The 17,185-nt window shown below is 41.3% G+C and overlaps 1 protein-coding gene across 2 annotated transcripts in view; it reads right to left on the bottom strand.

The window, feature by feature from the left end:
• Positions 1–1,259: 1,259 nt before the first annotated feature.
• Positions 1,260–17,185, bottom strand: part of LOC135526189 (ankyrin repeat domain-containing protein 13A-like) — a 30,889-nt gene continuing 14,963 nt past the window's right edge. The window contains exons 3-15 of one of the 2 annotated variants that reach the window (XM_064954466.1): positions 12,801–12,925; positions 12,646–12,691; positions 12,408–12,551; positions 12,078–12,267; positions 9,306–9,372; positions 7,283–7,364; positions 6,917–6,978; positions 6,577–6,707; positions 6,019–6,176; positions 5,520–5,657; positions 4,963–5,138; positions 4,649–4,713; positions 1,260–3,870 (exon numbers count right to left, since the gene is read on the bottom strand). In XM_064954466.1, the coding sequence (XP_064810538.1) occupies positions 3,669–3,870; positions 4,649–4,713; positions 4,963–5,138; positions 5,520–5,657; positions 6,019–6,176; positions 6,577–6,707; positions 6,917–6,978; positions 7,283–7,364; positions 9,306–9,372; positions 12,078–12,267; positions 12,408–12,551; positions 12,646–12,691; positions 12,801–12,925 (1,586 nt within the window). In that variant the 3' untranslated portion in view covers positions 1,260–3,668. Of the gene's footprint in view, positions 3,874–4,648; positions 4,714–4,962; positions 5,139–5,519; positions 5,658–6,018; positions 6,177–6,576; positions 6,708–6,916; positions 6,979–7,282; positions 7,365–9,305; positions 9,373–12,077; positions 12,268–12,407; positions 12,552–12,645; positions 12,692–12,800; positions 12,926–17,185 lie in introns of both variants that reach the window. The other variant, XM_064954385.1, reaches the window with a different exon arrangement.

Raw genomic sequence — 17,185 nt, 5'->3', positions numbered from 1 at the left:
GCTCAATCTATAAACTATTATTAAATAACTTTAATTATTTGTTAACATTTAGAAACTTATAGATTAAAGAATTATTAATATTTATAAGCATTTAAAATATATAAACAACATATTTTTTCAGTCTCTCGATGTGCAAAACTGATAGAGACATACCCCAAGCGACTTACAGCTGTAATCGCAGAAAAAGGTGGCACTACAAAGTATTAACTTAAGGGGGCTGAATAATTTTGCACGCCCAATTTTTCAGTTTTTGATTTGTTAAAAAAGTTTGAAATATCCAATAAATGTCGTTCCACTTCATGATTGTGTCCCACTTGTTGTTGATTCTTCACAAAAAAATACAGTTTTATATCTTTATGTTTGAAGCCTGAAATGTGGCAAAAGGTCGCAAAGTTCAAGGGGGCCGAATACTTTCGCAAGGCACTGTAGCAGTTGGTTTCAAAGAGATTCTCAAATGGCACTCACTCACATGCCAGTCAAAATTAGAAGGGATCAATAGCACATTACGTGACAGAAAAGGTGACAGCATTTTTCTCTAAGCATCTAAAATGAAAATCTGCCCCAAACCATAAATCCCTCGCCTGAAATGTCAAATTGTACTAAAATCCATAATGAATAAGAATATTCGGAAAAGACAGCCAAAACGATTGGAAAATTTGTTTATCCCTTGTTGCTAATTTTGTGTCTATAATTTTGGTTTTTCATGTGAAATCTGGAAAGATGACAGATGTTTGATTATGAAATCACTCTTAGTTCATGAAGAGGGCTAATAGAATTTTCAATTCCATTTCAGAGTTGATTCCTTCTACACAATATAGTGCTCATGTGCTGTACTGTATATCCACCATAATATTCTTATGGCATCCAATTTAATTACTATAAACAGTTCAGACACTCTAATTTGTCAGTGTGGATACATGGAGCAGATGTCAGGATTTGAATGAAGCCAGTTACTATATTTAGTCCAACAAAATATACCATTAATTCATAGATCTATAGGGTAATCCAACCATAAAGTATATACCAATGATTATTGATGAAACAATGCACAGGAAATTGCTGTGACATATTAATCCAGTGTTTAAATCTGTGAAATGGACAGCTAGAGTCATTGAATGGTTAATGATCAGAGCAGGCATTTGTCTGAAAAACAAATTAAGGATTGTGCTTTTGTGATCTGAACAATGAATAGGTTTGTGCCATCTGCTGTTCTTCTTAGCAAAAATACTTGTTACAGAATCAGCCGCAGTTCACCCGAATTAAAATAAAGTGCATTTATTGAAGAAATGTTTTTTAATCCAACATCACAGTTTACAAATGTTTTCACAAATTCTTATTAACATGTTAAAAAATAAGCTTACCTGCTCGCAAATAAAGCAGTACAAAGACTTTCCCCAAGAAATCTAATCAAAGCGAACCCTGGTACATTAGAGACTGTCCTACGGTTTGGCAATTGGATCATTAGCTGTTTAGAGCTCTAACCCCCAGAAAACAGAACAGACAAAGCGAAGCGATGCATCAGAAACATGTCCAAAGTGCTGTTGGTTATCAATGTAATTAACTACATTGGTTAATTCCTTTTTTATCCACCAACACCACTGGATAGGAAACATTTTTGAAGCCCCTTGATCACAGCTTTAAAGATGAGACCTTTCAAATGTTCTCCGGTGTCTTTAGTAGGTCTGGCCTGAGTGGCATTATAACACTAACACTGACTCCCCCTCCCAAAACCAATCATGTCTGTGACCTAAGCCCAAATGGATCCCTAGACCCTACTATGCCCTATTGGGGAGATCTGCAATATGGTGAAAATGGCCCATCAGAGGAAAAGGTATTATTACCATATTACCATATCGCATACACCTGTCAAATCTTATCTGATCTGTACAAGAACATAGGGCATAGGTAGGGTCTAGGGATCCATTTAGAATTGGACATGTGAGAGGGGAATGCTTAGCCTGGTTGCCAGTCTCTGTTTAGCTAACATTCCACTCTATGTCATGTGCCAAAGACATTGACTGGTACCCAGACTAGGAAATGCTCCCTTCAGTACAAAATAATGATGCTAAACTGAGCTGGCATCCATGTTTGATCTCAGATCTCTTGCACGTCACTCAGCCCACAGGTCGGTCTGTAGTTACAAGATTAAAAAAAGAGACAGCAGTCCTTAGAACCCTGTTGTGTTTGAGGTCTGATGGCCATATTCTTCTACATTTAAGGGACGAAAAATGTAATCGCCCATAGATAGCCTACAATGATCCATGGTTGGACCCTGGTTGCTTGCGAGCGCCTCTGAACCATGTGTATGCTACTTTATCATCCACCACAGGTAGGCACAGTGGCTTCTGCTATTGCTTTGTTGAGTTGTGGTGCTGATGCTTAACGGTGCTCAGGGACCATCGGTGATGGCCAACAAGACGGACCACCTCCAAAATATCAGCCAATTTAATAACACCTGGTTTCTGGTACAAGTCAAGAACCTCCGTCTTCTTGTGCATGTTTGAATTATCATGTTCATTTTCACACTGTGTCAATTACAACACGAATACAAAACATGAATTCCTGCAGCACAAGAAGAATCTTACTTTTGTCTTTTCCCATGAATGACAGGTTTTGATGGAAAGTTATGCAGTGTCAGGCAAACAAGAAAAAGGGACGGCAGCACCACCAAGTCATACTGTTTGATGCCATCCAGTTCAAAGTAGAAAAAATCATAATCGATGACCAGAAACCTGCATTCGATGTGTCTACAATAAACTAATATACTGCACTTTCACTATAGTTTCAACGAAAAGGAACTGTAGAACAATGGAACCCTGAGATATTCATATTTCAGTCTGGCTGTGAACCTCTGTCAAATGGCTGTGTGAACACGTGAGTTCCATTCCCAGAGTCATATTCATAATATGGCAGGTTGCCCCTACCTGTTTCAGTCAGCTTGCTTCTGTTTGGTGCCTCGTGGACATGACCCAGAGCTCTGAAAAACAACCTTCCAGAGCCACAACTAAAGCAGCTAACAGCCACAAGCGGCTGGTGGCACCTTAATTGGGGAGGACGGTCTCATAGAAATGGCTGGAATGGAATCAATGGAACGGTATTAACCACATCAATCATGGTTTCCTTGTTTTTGATTCCATTCCCCCATTATTGTCATCTGTCCTACCCTCACCAGCCTCCTGTGCTACCTGCCACAGGTTTATCCGGCTCTTGGCAACACCCAACTAATTCAAATCACAGGTTGCAACCCTGACATTCCAGTGAAATGAAACAGTTCCCAAAATAATCTCAAAGAATACATGGATTCCTCTTCAGGAGAGGAGTGGCTATGACTCTTAAAAGGACAGGAGGAATCAAGGATTTGACAGCGTGTACACTTTTGAGACGGAGCCGAGGTGTTATATAGAAATACAAATATAGCAACATATTTGTTGATGTTTTTGAAACAAAAATAGGTATCAAAGTATTAAATACAGATGGTTATGTTAATGACAATGTTGTTACATGGAGGTTTTGCCGGTGTCATGGTGGATTGCATTGGAGAAGGGGGGGTGTGTGGGTTGGAATGGGAGGGGGTGTGATGGTGGCTGCTTCTTGATTTATAAATAGTTCATGCAGGTATGGCAAGGCGTGGTCTTAATAACCATTTTCCCCCTCATATTTTCCTCTTTTTACTTCTCTGTGAGCGAGAGCTGCAATATCCTCTCCAGCTCCTCCACTTCCTCTTTCCTCCTCCTCTCCTCCTCGGCTTGGGCCCGGGCCGACAGCTCCATGGCCATGCGGAGGTCCATGTCAGGGGTAGAGGTCGAGGTGCTTGAGCTGGCCAGACTCGATGTGGTGTCTCCCAAGTCCACCAGCGCCCCCTCTGTGATGCTTCTGGAACAACAGGTGTTGGTATCAGAAAGAGAAGAAAGGCTTGGAATATTTATTTCCTGGACGACAGTTGTCCATTGTGAATAACTACCAACTTCCTTTTAAAAGCACCTATCCACATACTGCACATCCGGCCATACCTCAGCAAAGCTGAGAAAATTGTGCTTTTAATGCTAAGTTGTTTGGACACGTGCTTGCAATACCAGGTCTGTGGGTTTTGTGCTAATTGAAAGTCACTTTGGGCAAAAGTGAATAGTGTAGCCAGTGATGTGCAGGAATAGTTTGTGAATACCTGCCCTGAACTTAAGTCACTGATACTACCTGGCGACAACCCAGTACTCTACCCTGCACCTTAGAGACTGCTGCCCTATGTACAGAGTCATGGAACACTGGTCACTTTAATAATGTTTACATACTGTTTTACCCACTTTATATGTATATACTGTATTCTAGTGATGGCTCATCCTATATAACTACTGCTGTACAAACCTTTCCTATTCATACCTTCTACACACACACACACACACACACACACACACACACACACACACACACACACACACACACACACACACACACACACACACACACACACACACACACACACACACACACACCTGATATTTCTTAATTTTTTTCTTTGTATTTTGTGGATTTGTGTGTATTGTTTTATATTGTTAGGTATTAGGCACTGTTGGAGCTAGAAACATAAGCATTTCGCTGCACCAGCAACAACTTTAGAAAAATATGTGTACACACCCAATACAATTTGATTTACCTGTCACTCTGGCTACTGAGAATAGGGTCCGTGAGGTCCCCATTGGCATCTTCCCAGGTCACTTCCTAGAGGACCAAATTAAGGGTGGAGTGGGTAAGGTAAAATGCTTGGCACGTCGCAGATAGTACTGGAATAAATGTAACAAACATAATTCCCTATAATATCAGTTCTTCACAATCTGTTTTGTAATATTGTGGCCTCCTGAACAGACACAGATCCCAGGTAAAAAATATGTGAAGTGAGACGGAGGAGTCCGTGAGAGCAAGAGGACCTGACGAGGAGTGTGTGTGGCATGTGTGTGTGGCGTCTCAGACCTGTTCCGGGTCTCCACCACCGGACTCCAGCAAACTCTGGTGGATGGCGTACTGCAGTAGCTCCTCGTCGTGGTTGGATACGGGCACGTGGCGGCTGCCGCCCCCTCCTCCTCCTCTGTGGCGGTAGTGTGCAGGCACCTCAAATACAGAGGGACACACCTGGAATAGAGGGGGAACTGGAGGGAACAGAAATAGAGAATGTTGTTATTAAGCTGTCAATATTGACATTTCTAATGAAATTGATATGGATACATTTACATACACTTAGCAGACACTCTTATCCAGAGCGACTTGCAGAAGCAATTAGGGTTAAGTGCATTGCACAAGGACACATCAACAAAGTTTTCACCTAGTCGGCTTTGGGATTCGAACCAGCAAACTTTCAGTTACTGGCCCAACGCTCTTAACCGCTAGGCTACCCGCCGCCAAACATTCCTACTTGTTGTTCAGCTGTCAGAAGCAACTGAAGAAATTAATTTGAGAAATGTGTTCATAATAACCCATGGGAATGAATGCCGTGGTTTCTTCGCCCAGGTCAGCGGAATGAGTGTGCCTACCTGCAGCTTCACCGCCGTCCTCCTCCGAGGGTGTGGGCGTGGCAGCCGAGGGTGGCGTGTCCAGGGGTTCGCACGTACTGCATTTGTTGACACCACCAAATGAAATGCGAGCATTGAGCACGTGGAACAGGGGAATCTCTGTGTGAGAGGAAACAAAGATGTATAACCTTTATGCTTCCCGTTATTTAAAAGCAAATGCCTCTATGGTGAGCCTTTCATAGTGGTACTTGGTGAGAATGTGTGTGTGCAGTTTTTCTCAATCAGGGGCCGTATTTATCAAGCGTGTCAGAGTAGGAGTGCTGATTTAGGGTCAGTTTTGGTTTATAGTTCACATAGAATAAGATTACATGAACAGGGGTACCTGATCCTAGATCAGCACTCCTCTGAGATGCTCGATTCAGTCAGCCCCAGATCTTTAGTGTTTGAATGAGCTAAGCCGCACAAGCATTTTGTGTAAACATTCTCATTTCTTCACTCTTCCACAGAGGATTAACTGTACCTATTTTTACAGGGAACCCCGGAGGGAACTTGAGGGTGACAAAATCCCGTAGTCGGGCGAAGTGGCTGCTGGTCCGGGCCATGAGATCGATGATAGGGGTGACCTGCTCCACCAGGGAGAGAGGGTGTTCCTCGCTCATCCACAATGTGCCCTTGAACCTGGACATATCAGGGTCATATTCTTTAGTGCACACCGTAGCAATACTTTTTGCAACGGAAAACAAAAACATGTGTTTCTTATTGGACAAGTTCAGGTCGTCTCTCCCTGTTTCAGTCCATTGTTTTTGTTTTGGTGCCTAAGAATCAGTTTGCGCAAGGGGAGGTGAAGAATGACTAATCTTAATCACATCATGAGTAGTTATTTGGGATGCAGGGTGATTTGTAGATCTGATGATTTGGAGTTCAACTGAACTGCCATCTCAATACAACCACTCTTATGCTAAAATCTAGACACCAACACCTTCATATGAACTGAGGGAAACCATTATAAAAACAATCAAGACTTCTGATGACATGAATATTAATGAAAAAGCCTTGCTTAGCAGCATCATTTTCTTACTTCTGGGTTCGGATGGTGAGTTCAATGGGCCGGCCAATGTCTCTGTCTTCAAGGTCAAACTCAGGGTCAAAGTACTCCTCTGGTGTGATAGCGGTGGGGTTGGTGGGTGTTGCGTACTCCAGAGTGAGGTCCTATCCACAATATGAACAGAGTTGAGTGTTTTTATTGAACCCATTACAAACCAAGTTGAGTGTTCTCATTGAAGCCAACATGAACCAGGACGAAGCGTTCTTATTGAAGTCAAAAAGGCAAGTCAAATTCTGTTTATGTAGCTAAGTAATAAAACAATTAGATGAGATAATCCTCCATAACCTTAAATCCTGGTCTACTGATCTCTTACCCCTTGAGCGCTGATCTGCTGCTCCACAGTCCCAAGAAGAGACTCCAGAACATTCCTCTCACCTAGAAGACAAAAAAAAAAGAAGAGACTGCGTTATGGTGTCAGACACAGCGCTGGTCTCCAACAAGTCTGCTCCTAAACTGAGCCAGGCCATTTTGGATCTGTGTACTCTCTCTGGGTTATTATAACTGTGACAGTGTAGCTGACTAAAGGGACTAAAGATGCAGCTTATTAAACATTGAGATGAGGACCATCTCTCGTAGACCAGAAGTAGTGCACTGTATAGGGATAGGGTGCCATTTCAGACACAATCATACTGTTGTTATGTCTCTCTACCTCCACCTAGAGGAATTATAGAGTGTTTACTTTTTATTCTAGCTTTCTCCTCATCGGTGAGATGCTCTGTCCTCGTCCGGATCACCACATTTACATTGTTCACAGTGAAAACCTGCAACGAAAAGAAAAACAACTCATGCAGTATACAGCATACTATTCTTCCCTTTACTGCTACAAGGAAATAACACTACTGAGCCTTTAAAAAAAGCTGTCAATCTACTATAGATATTGTCAAATTAAAGGGGCAATCAGCAGTTGCTACATCAATTTTGGAATTTGTAAATTAATGATATGTACCCATTGATTCTTGAAGAATATAACTTTAAAATGACTAATGAGCGTAGTTCAACTGTCGTACCCCATCAGAACCCAAAGTATAAGCTTGTTTTACACAAATGCTTATATGTAAACAAACACTATATAGCCCCAAAACATGGTTAAAACTATAATTTTCATCTCATGGATGGTCAGTCCAACACATCTATAGCTTGGTCTATGAATATGAGATCCGGTTACATTTCTCCAGCACCATCCCTCAGCCTTTTACCAAAACAGGGGTGGGGAGTATGCTTTGTTATTGTTTCTACTGATGATCAACAGCATCCTCCCGGACATCCTAGACCCACTCCAATTCGCATACCGCCCCAACAGATCCACAGATGATGCAATCCCAATCGCACTCCACACTGCCCTTTCTCACCTGGAAAAAAGGAACACCTATGTGAGAACGCTGTTCATTGACTACATACAGCTCAGCGTTCAACACCATAGTGCCCACAAAGACTTCCTGATGGGCTGCCCCCAGGTGGTAAGAGTAGGCAACAACACGTCTGCCACAATGATCCTTAACACTGGGGCCCCTCAGGGGTGTGTACTTAATCCCCTGTTCACACACGACTGTGTGGCCAAACACGACTCCAACACCATCATTGAGTTTGCTGATGACACAACAGTGGAAGGCCTGATCACCGACAAAGATGAGATGGCCTATATGGAGGAGGTCAGAGAACTGGCAGTGTGGTGCCAGGACAACAACCTCTCCCTCAATGTGAGCAAGACAAAGGAGCTGATCGTGTACTACAGGAAAAGGCGGGCCGAACAGGCCGCCATTAACATCGACAGGGCTGTAGTGGAGTGGGTCAAGAGTTTCAAGTTCCTTGATGTACACATCACCAACAAGTTATCATGGTCCAAACATACCAAGACAATCATGAAGAGGGTACAACAAAACCTTCTCCCCCTCAGGAGACTGAAAACATTTGTCATTGGTTCCCAGATCCTCAAAAGGTTCAACAGCTGCACCATCGAGAGCATCCTGTCTGGTTGCATCACCGCCAGGTATGGCAACTGCTCAGCATCTGACCGTAAAGCACTACAGAGGGTAGTGCGAACAGCTCAGTACATCACTGGAGCCAAGCTTCCTGCCATCCAGGACCTATACAATAGGCGGTGTTAGAGGAAGGCCCATAAAATTGTCAGAGACTCCAGTCACCCAAGTCATAGACTGTGCTCTCTGCTACTGCACAGCAAGTGGTACCGGAGTGCCAAGTCTAGGACAAAAAGGCTCCTCAACAGCTTCTACCCCCAAGCCATAAGAACAATTAATAAAAATCTCACTGGACAATTTACATTGACCCCCCTCCCTTTTGTACACTCCTGCTACTCGCTGTTCATTATCTATGCATAGTCCCTTCACACCCACCTACATGTACAAATTACCTAAACTAACCGGTACACCCGCACACTGACTCAGTACCAGTGTCCCCTGTATATAGCCTCGTTATTGTTTTTCTTATTGTGTTACTTTTTATTATTACTTTTTATTTTAGTCTATTTGGTAAATCATTTAACTCTTCTTGAACTGTACTGTTGGTTAATGGCTTGTAAGTAAGCATTTCACGTTAAAGTCTACACTTGTTGTATTCGGCGCATGTGACAAATAGTTTGATTTGATTTCATTGCAGCTTTAAAGAAAGGAAGGTCAGTAAACCTAGACAAGCAACAAAATAATTAAACATTAACAGAGCAAGAATGTTGTAATAAATGCACGAACCTTAGCCTCGAAACCACTGACAACTTCCGTTTTGTCACTCCTCCAACCCCAAATCCCAGACTTATTTCTGTGGAAAACAATTTGGAGTCCTGTTACTATAAAACCCTGTACAAGTTTACTTGTCCTTCAACAAAGACTTACAGTTGAAGTCGAAAGTTTACATACACCTTAGCCAAATACACTTAAACTCAGTTTTTCACAATTCCTGACATTTAATCCTAGTAAAAATTCCCTGTCTTAGGTCAGTTAGGATCACCACTTTATTTTAAAAATGTCAGAATAATAGTAGAGAGATTAATTAAGTTCAGCTTTTATTTCTTTCATCATATTCCCAGTGGGTCAGAAGTTTACACTCAATTAGTATTTGGTAGCAATGCCTTTAAATTGTTTAACTTGGGTCAGACGTTTCGGGTAGCCATCCACAAGCTTCCCACATTAAGTTGGGTGAATTTTGTCCCATTCCTACTGACAGAGCTGGTGTAACTGAGTCAGGCTTGTAGGCCTCCTTGCTCGCACACACTTTTTCATTTCCGCCCACACATCTTCTATGAGATTGAGGTCAGAGCTCAAAATGATGCTGCCACCCCCGTGCTTCACGGTTGGGATGGTGTTCTTCGGCTTGCAAGCCTCCCCCTTTTTCCTACAAACATAAGGATGGTTATTATGGCCAAAAAGTTTGATTTTTGTTTCATCAGACCAGAGGACATTTCTCCAAAAAGTACGATCTTTGTCCCCATGTGCAGTTGCAAACCGTAGCCTGGCTTTTTTATGGCGGTTTTGGAGCAGTGGCTTCTTCCTTGCTGAGCAGCCTTTCAGGTTATGTCGATATAGGACTCGTTTTACTGTGGATATAGTATTTTGTACCGGTTTCCTCCAGCATCTTCACAAGGTCCTTTACTGTTGCTCTGGGATTGATTTGCACTTTTCGCACCAAAGTACGTTCTTCTCTGGGAGACAGAATGCGTCTCTTTCCTGAGTGGTATGACGGCTGTGTGGTCCCATGGTGTTTATACTTGTGTACTATTGTTTGTACAGATGAACGTGGTACCTTTAGGTGTTTGGAAATTGCTCCCAAGGATGAACCAGACATGTGGAGGTCTACAATTGACACCTCCAATTGACTCAAATGATGTCAATTAGCCTATCAGAAGCTTCTAAAGCAATGACATCCTTTCTGGAATTTTCCAAGCTGTTTAGAGGCACAGCCAACTTAGTGTATGTCAACTTCTGACCCACTGGAATTGTAATACAGTGAATTATAAGTAAAATAATCTGTCTGTAAACAATTGTTGGAAAAATGACTTGTGGTATGCACAAAGTAGATGTCTTAACCGAATTGCCAAAACTATAGTTTGTTAAACCTCTCTGGGGCAGGGGCCAGTATTTTGACCTCCGGATGAAAAGCGTGCCCAAAGTAAACTGCCTGTTACACAAGCCCAGAAGCTAGGATATGCATATAATTGGTATATTTGGATAGAAAACACTCTAAAACTGTTAAAATAATGTATGTGAGTATAACAGAACTGATATGGCAGGCGAAACCCCGAGGACAACCCCCCCCCAAAAAAAAATGTCAGCTTATCACTTTTTTTCAATGGCTATTACTTTAATTATAAGGCCAAGTCCTCCCAGATTGCAGTTCCTAGGGCTTCCACTAGATGGCAACAGTCTTTAGAAAGAGTTTCAAGCTGGTTTTTGGAAAAATGACCCAGAAATTGTAGTTTTTCTAGGTGGCATCCATTTTGGCTATAGTGTTACCAAGCGCGTTGAAGAAAGCGCGTTCTTTGGTATTTTTCTCTGGTGAAGACAATAACGATTCTCCGTCTTAAATTTTATAGTTTATTTGCGTATTAGGATACCTAAGGTTTGATCATCATCGTTGTTTGACTTGTTTGGAAAAGTTTATTAGTAACGTTTGGGATTAATTTTGTATGCATTTTGATGGAGGGAAACTGGGTGGATTATTGACTGAAGCGCGCCAGCTAAACTGAGTTATGGATATAAAGAAGGACATTATCGAACAAAGGGACCATTTGTGATGTAATTGGGACCTTTTGGAGTGCCTTGAAAATAAAAGAGAGCCGCACACTCTAGGAGCTCAGATGCAAAAATTTCATTACCAACGTTTCGACAACCAAGCTGTTTTCATCAGGGTATAATCACAAACACTGCGGGATGACTCGTTTATATAGTGTCAAAAGACACAGGTGTCTGTAATCATGGCCAAGAGTGGCCTAATATCATTGGTTAATAATCAAATATTAAAATGTCATACAAAGAACAGCATACAAACAACAAATGGATAGCATACGATCATAGATTAATTTGACTACACAAGTTTACAAACAATTACAATGGAAAAGTCACAATAATCACTTGAATGGCTTCAGATCAAAGTCTACGTTGAAACCGAAGGGCGCAAGGGTCTTTAAATTAAAGATCCAGGCAGCCTCTCGTTTTAACTATAAATTATCACAGTGGCTGGATTAACAAGAAGTTAATCTTTATTTTGATGTATAACACATATATTTTCAAGAACGTTAAATATTTGAATTTAGTATTTTTGAATTTCTCACTCTGCAATTTCACTGGATGTTGGCCAGGTGGGACGCTACCGTTCCACCTCTACCCTAGAAAGGTTAAAAGGAAATTTGTGGAATGGTTGAAAAACGGGTTTTAATGACTCCAACCTAAGTGTATGTAAACTTCCGACTTCAACTGAATATGACACAATAGAAAAACAAGATAAGTGTCGTACGGTTTGGATCTTACCTCTCAAAAGCAATGTGCCTGGTGTCCAGAAAAGTGTTGACGATGGGCGTGGTTAGCCGCTTGGCCACTTCCTGTACGGCAGGTTGCATGGAGTTCAGTGTTACATCCTCTATTTCCCGGGAGATGTCAAAGCGGTCCGTGTCCACCACCTCTTCGTCATGGTTCACCTCCAACAACTCAGTCCAGGTATCTGCCAATGGGCACAAGCACACACTGTGAAACATGCGCCAACAGAGTAAAAGACGAGGTAAAAGATGAGACGGCCTGCTGAAATAGTGGTCAGTAGAACACTGTTGTGGGAAAGCCTCACTCAGGGAAAAGGGGACTCACCATCTCCTCTGAAGATGTAGCTCCGACGACCTCTGATCCAAGTCATGTTCTCGAAGCCCAGCAGGGTGGCGTCCACTCGTAAACTGGCTCCGCTCTTCCAGATCCGACACACATCACTGGGACAAACCCGGGATACGAGGGGGACTGGGAACAGATGGGAAAGCAACATAAACAACAAAGTCTCAAACATCCACACATGGCACATTCAAAGGGGGGGGGTTTATCAACTAGAACTTACTCCAACTTGTGAACTCCCATTTCATTTCCATGTAGAAATCTGGGGACTGGGGGGATTGGAAAGAGGCATGAGTTCACAGCTTTACATTTTTTTATTTAAATGCTTGAGTGTTAAACATTTCAGAGAGGGGAGCAAACAGAGAGAGAGAGAAACACCTCACGGATCTTGCTCAGAAGCTCAGGTACTCCTCCCAGGGCTGTAGAGGCTTTGAGGTAGTCTCTCCTCTGGAGCACAAGCTGAACCATCTCTGGGTCACCAGTGCTGACCGCCTCCTGCAGCACTACACACAAACATGTTTATGATGAGAAGTTAATTTAAACATATACCACACTTCTGTGACGACAAATGTATTCAAAACAAATAATTGTTTTGGCCAAGTGAGTGTGGAAGAGGTGAAATAATTATTGTTGTCTATCAACAATGACAAGCCCCCTAGGTCTGACAACTTAGATGAAAAATTACTGAGGATGATAGCGGACAATATTGCCACTCCTATTCACCATCTCTTCAATTTAAGCCTATAGGAAAGTGTGTGCCCTCAGGCCTGGAGGGAAGCAAGTCATTCCGCTACCCAAGAATAGCAAAGAACCCTTTACAGGTTCAAAAAGCCGACCAATCGGACTATTACCAACCCAAAACTGTGTTTGACCAGATACAATGCTATTTCACAGTAAACAAATTAATAACAGAGGATTTTAGCACGCTTATGGGGAAGGGCATTCAACATGTACGACACTTACACAAATGACTGATTGGCTGAGAGAAATTGCTAATAAAAAATATTGTGGGAGCTGTTTTGTTAGACATCAGTGCAGCTTTTGACATTATCAATCATAATCTGCTGCTGGAAAAAACATAGGTGTTATGGCTTTACATTTCCTGCTATATTTTGGATCGAGAGTTACCTGTCTAACAGAACATAGAGGTTATTTAATGGACGCTTCTCTAACATAATCCAGGTAGAGTCAGGCATTCCCTAGGGAAGTTGTCTACGCCCCTTACTTTTTTTCAATCTTTACGAATGACCTGCCACTAGCACGGAGTAAAGCCTGTCTGTCCATGTATGCTGATGACACAACACTATATACGTCAGCTACCACATCAAGTGAAATCACTTAAGAGCTTCAGTCAGTTTCAGGATGGATGGCAATAAATAAATAAATCCCACATTTTTCAAAAACTAAAAGCATTGTATTTCGGACAAATCATTCATTAATCCTCAACTAAATCTTGTCATGAATAATGTAGAAATTGAGCAAGTTGAGGCAATTAAACTACTTGGAGTAACCCTGGATTGTAAACTGTCCTGGTCAAAACATGATGATACAACAGTAACTAAAATGGGGAGAGGTCTGTCCATAATAAAGCGCTGCTCTATCTTCTTAAGAACGCTATCAACAAGGCAGGTCCTACAGGCCTGGACTACGGTCTAATTGTGTGGTCAGATGCCACAAAGAGGGACTTAAGAAAATTACAATTGGCCCAGAACAGGGCAGCACGGCGGACCCTTAAATGTACACGGAGCGCTAACATAAATTATATGCATGTCAATCTCTCCTGGCTCAAAGTAGATGAGAGATTGACTTAATCACTACTTGTATTTGTGAGAAGTATTGACATATTGAATGCACTGAGCTGTCTGTTCAAACTACTAGCCCACAGCTCAGACACCCATGCATACACCACAAGACATGCCACCAGAGGTCTCTTCACAATCCTCAAGTCCAGAACAGACTATGGGAGGTGCACAGTACCACATAGAGCCATGACTACATGGAACTCTATTCCACATAAAGTAACTCATGCAAGCAGTAAAATCAGATTTAAAAAACAGATAAAAAAAAAAACGCCTTCTGGAACAGCAGAGACTGTGAAAGACACACACACACACACACACACACACACACACACACACACACACACACACACACACACACACACACACACACACACACACACACACACACACACACACAATAGCATACGCACTATACACAGACGTGCACATGGACTTTGTGTTGTAGAGTAGTGGTAGTAGAGTAGTGGCCTGAGGGCCCACACTTAATGTGTTGTGAAATGTAATGTAATGTTTTAAATTTTGCTGGACCTCAGGAAGAGTAGCTGCTCCCTTGGCTAATGGGGACCCACAATAAATACAAATACACCTCAATTGTACAATATTTGCACATTATTCTTTTAAAACATCTCTATAGGCTTCCTTCTTTTCACTCTGTCATTTAGGTTAGTATTATTGAGTAACTACAATGTTGTTGATACTCCTATCAGAGCCATTAAACTCTAACTGTTGTAAAGTCATTGGCCTCTGTGAAATCCCAGAGTGGTTTCATTCCTCTCTGGCAGCTGAGTTAGGAATCACGCCTGTATCTTTGCAGTGAATGGGTGTATTGATAAACCATCCAAAGTGTAATTGATAACTTCACCATGCTCAAAGGGATATTCAATGTCTGTTTTCTTTGTTTTTTTAACCTATCTACCAATAGGTATCCTTCTTTGCGAGGCACTAGAAAGCCCCCCTTGCCTTTGTGGTTGAATCTGTGTTTGAAATTCACTACTCGACTGAGGGACCTTTGTGAGAGCAAAATTACTATGTTATAATACTTTTACTGCATCAAATGGTTGTTTTATGCAACAGAATAGAGTATTCTTAACTATTGTGTGTGTGTTCTACTGAGGATGGGCCTCTGGGAGATAACACTGACAGGAGATGTACAATGTCTTTTGAGTGATAAAACCTAAAGAGCATTCCAGAGCATGAGTTAATGTTTCTGTTCTATACCGTACCAGGGAGAGATGGTTCCAGTTTGGAGTCGGAGGGACAGATACTGGTTCATGATTGAATGAAAACTGTTGACACAGCAGATACTGTCTGCTATGTATTATAGGCATCTTTCATACACATCTTAACCTTGTGACTCATTCTATATATCTGTTGTTCTTCATGTAGGTAGGTTGAAAGGGGTGTATCTTGGCTATAAAATACCTTTGTACTTTTGTCTCGGGGCTCTCAACAAATCATTTGATCTTGTATCGTCGACCAGCCATCATTATCGTAGAGCACTCAATCGATTCACTTTATATGTGTCCGTTGTATTGACCTGCTTCCTTATTAATAAGTGAATAAAATATTCAGTTTAAGTATAACTCTGACTTGTGTGATAAGTTTGTCTGTCCTCATTTGATAGTAAAGAAATTAACCACCACATCTTACAGATCATTGTATGTGTTGGGTAGAGATTTGAGGTAGTCATTCAAAAATCAAGTTAAACACTATTATTGCACATAGAGTGAGTCCATGCAACTTATCAAGTGACTTGTTAAGCACATGTTTACTACTGAACTAATTTAGGCTTGTCATAAGAAAGGAGTTTAATATTTATTGACTCAAGACATTTCAGCTTTTCATAAATTTGTAAAAATGAGATACGTCATCAGAGCGCGCAACAGAACATTGTACACTTTGTTAATATTAAAACATTTTCATTAAATCGATTTTAATCTGAACTAAAGTTTTGTTGCTAAGGATTCCACGACGCGGTTAGCCTTTACGGCTGGGAAAATTTGAACACTACCAACAAAAGGAGCTGATCAAAAGCAGGGGAAGGGAGCTTAAAGGGACCAAATTCAGTCTCAATGACCAATTTCCAAGGGAGATAAACGAACGTCGTAAGAGACTGTATCCGGTACAAAGACAACAAAGGGAGAATGGTAGGCGAGCCTTTATTATTGTGGACAAACTCTTTATAGATGGACAGCTATTCCCAGACAGCTCCATAACACTGTGGCTGTACTAAATTCTACAGGGACTTCAGGTTACGAAAAGAAGGTATGGGAACTGTAAAAATATCTGAACATTATGAAGTGGATATGAACACACACACTCAATTGCTTACACATACGGACTTATACATACACACACACCTAATCTCGCTCTCTTCTCTCTCTCGCTTCCTCTCTTCTCTTCTCTCCCTCTATTGTCGAGAACTGTTTGATAATTGAACGTGTTTATTGTTTGTCTATCTTTTTTATGTATTTGTCTACAAGTTTCTATATGTTTACAACAAGCAAGGGGAAGATATCAGAGTAGGAGCATTATGGAATAATAACATATTGTACGGAATACATTTGTACTGTAGTGAGGCCATCTCTAGAGTCTCTTTCATAATCATGTGAAACGTCAATTGCTATGGAAATGCTGGGATGTTTTTTTCAATTATGTTAAAGGTAATTATGATGTAACTATGATTGTGATACGATATGGATTACAATTATCATTATGAATATTAAGGCTATATGCACTACATGTTACACACATAGACACTCAACCATGCAAATTGGCAGAGTTATTATTTATTTGGGCATCACACATTATGGTCTTACTCTTATACAGACATCGTATACACTCTCACTACATCACATCCAATATCATACACGTCAACCTACTCAGATTGGCTACACACATAATATCTTGTCTCAATTTTCTAACATCTGTGGCATTGGCTCACAGACAAACAGGCAAGGG

This window comes from Oncorhynchus masou, chromosome 1 (genome assembly GCF_036934945.1).
Source record: "Oncorhynchus masou masou isolate Uvic2021 chromosome 1, UVic_Omas_1.1, whole genome shotgun sequence".
Lineage (NCBI taxonomy): Eukaryota > Metazoa > Chordata > Actinopteri > Salmoniformes > Salmonidae > Oncorhynchus > Oncorhynchus masou.
The sequence above is the reverse complement of the archived record's forward strand: the minus strand, read 5'-3'. Positions and strand labels throughout refer to the sequence as shown.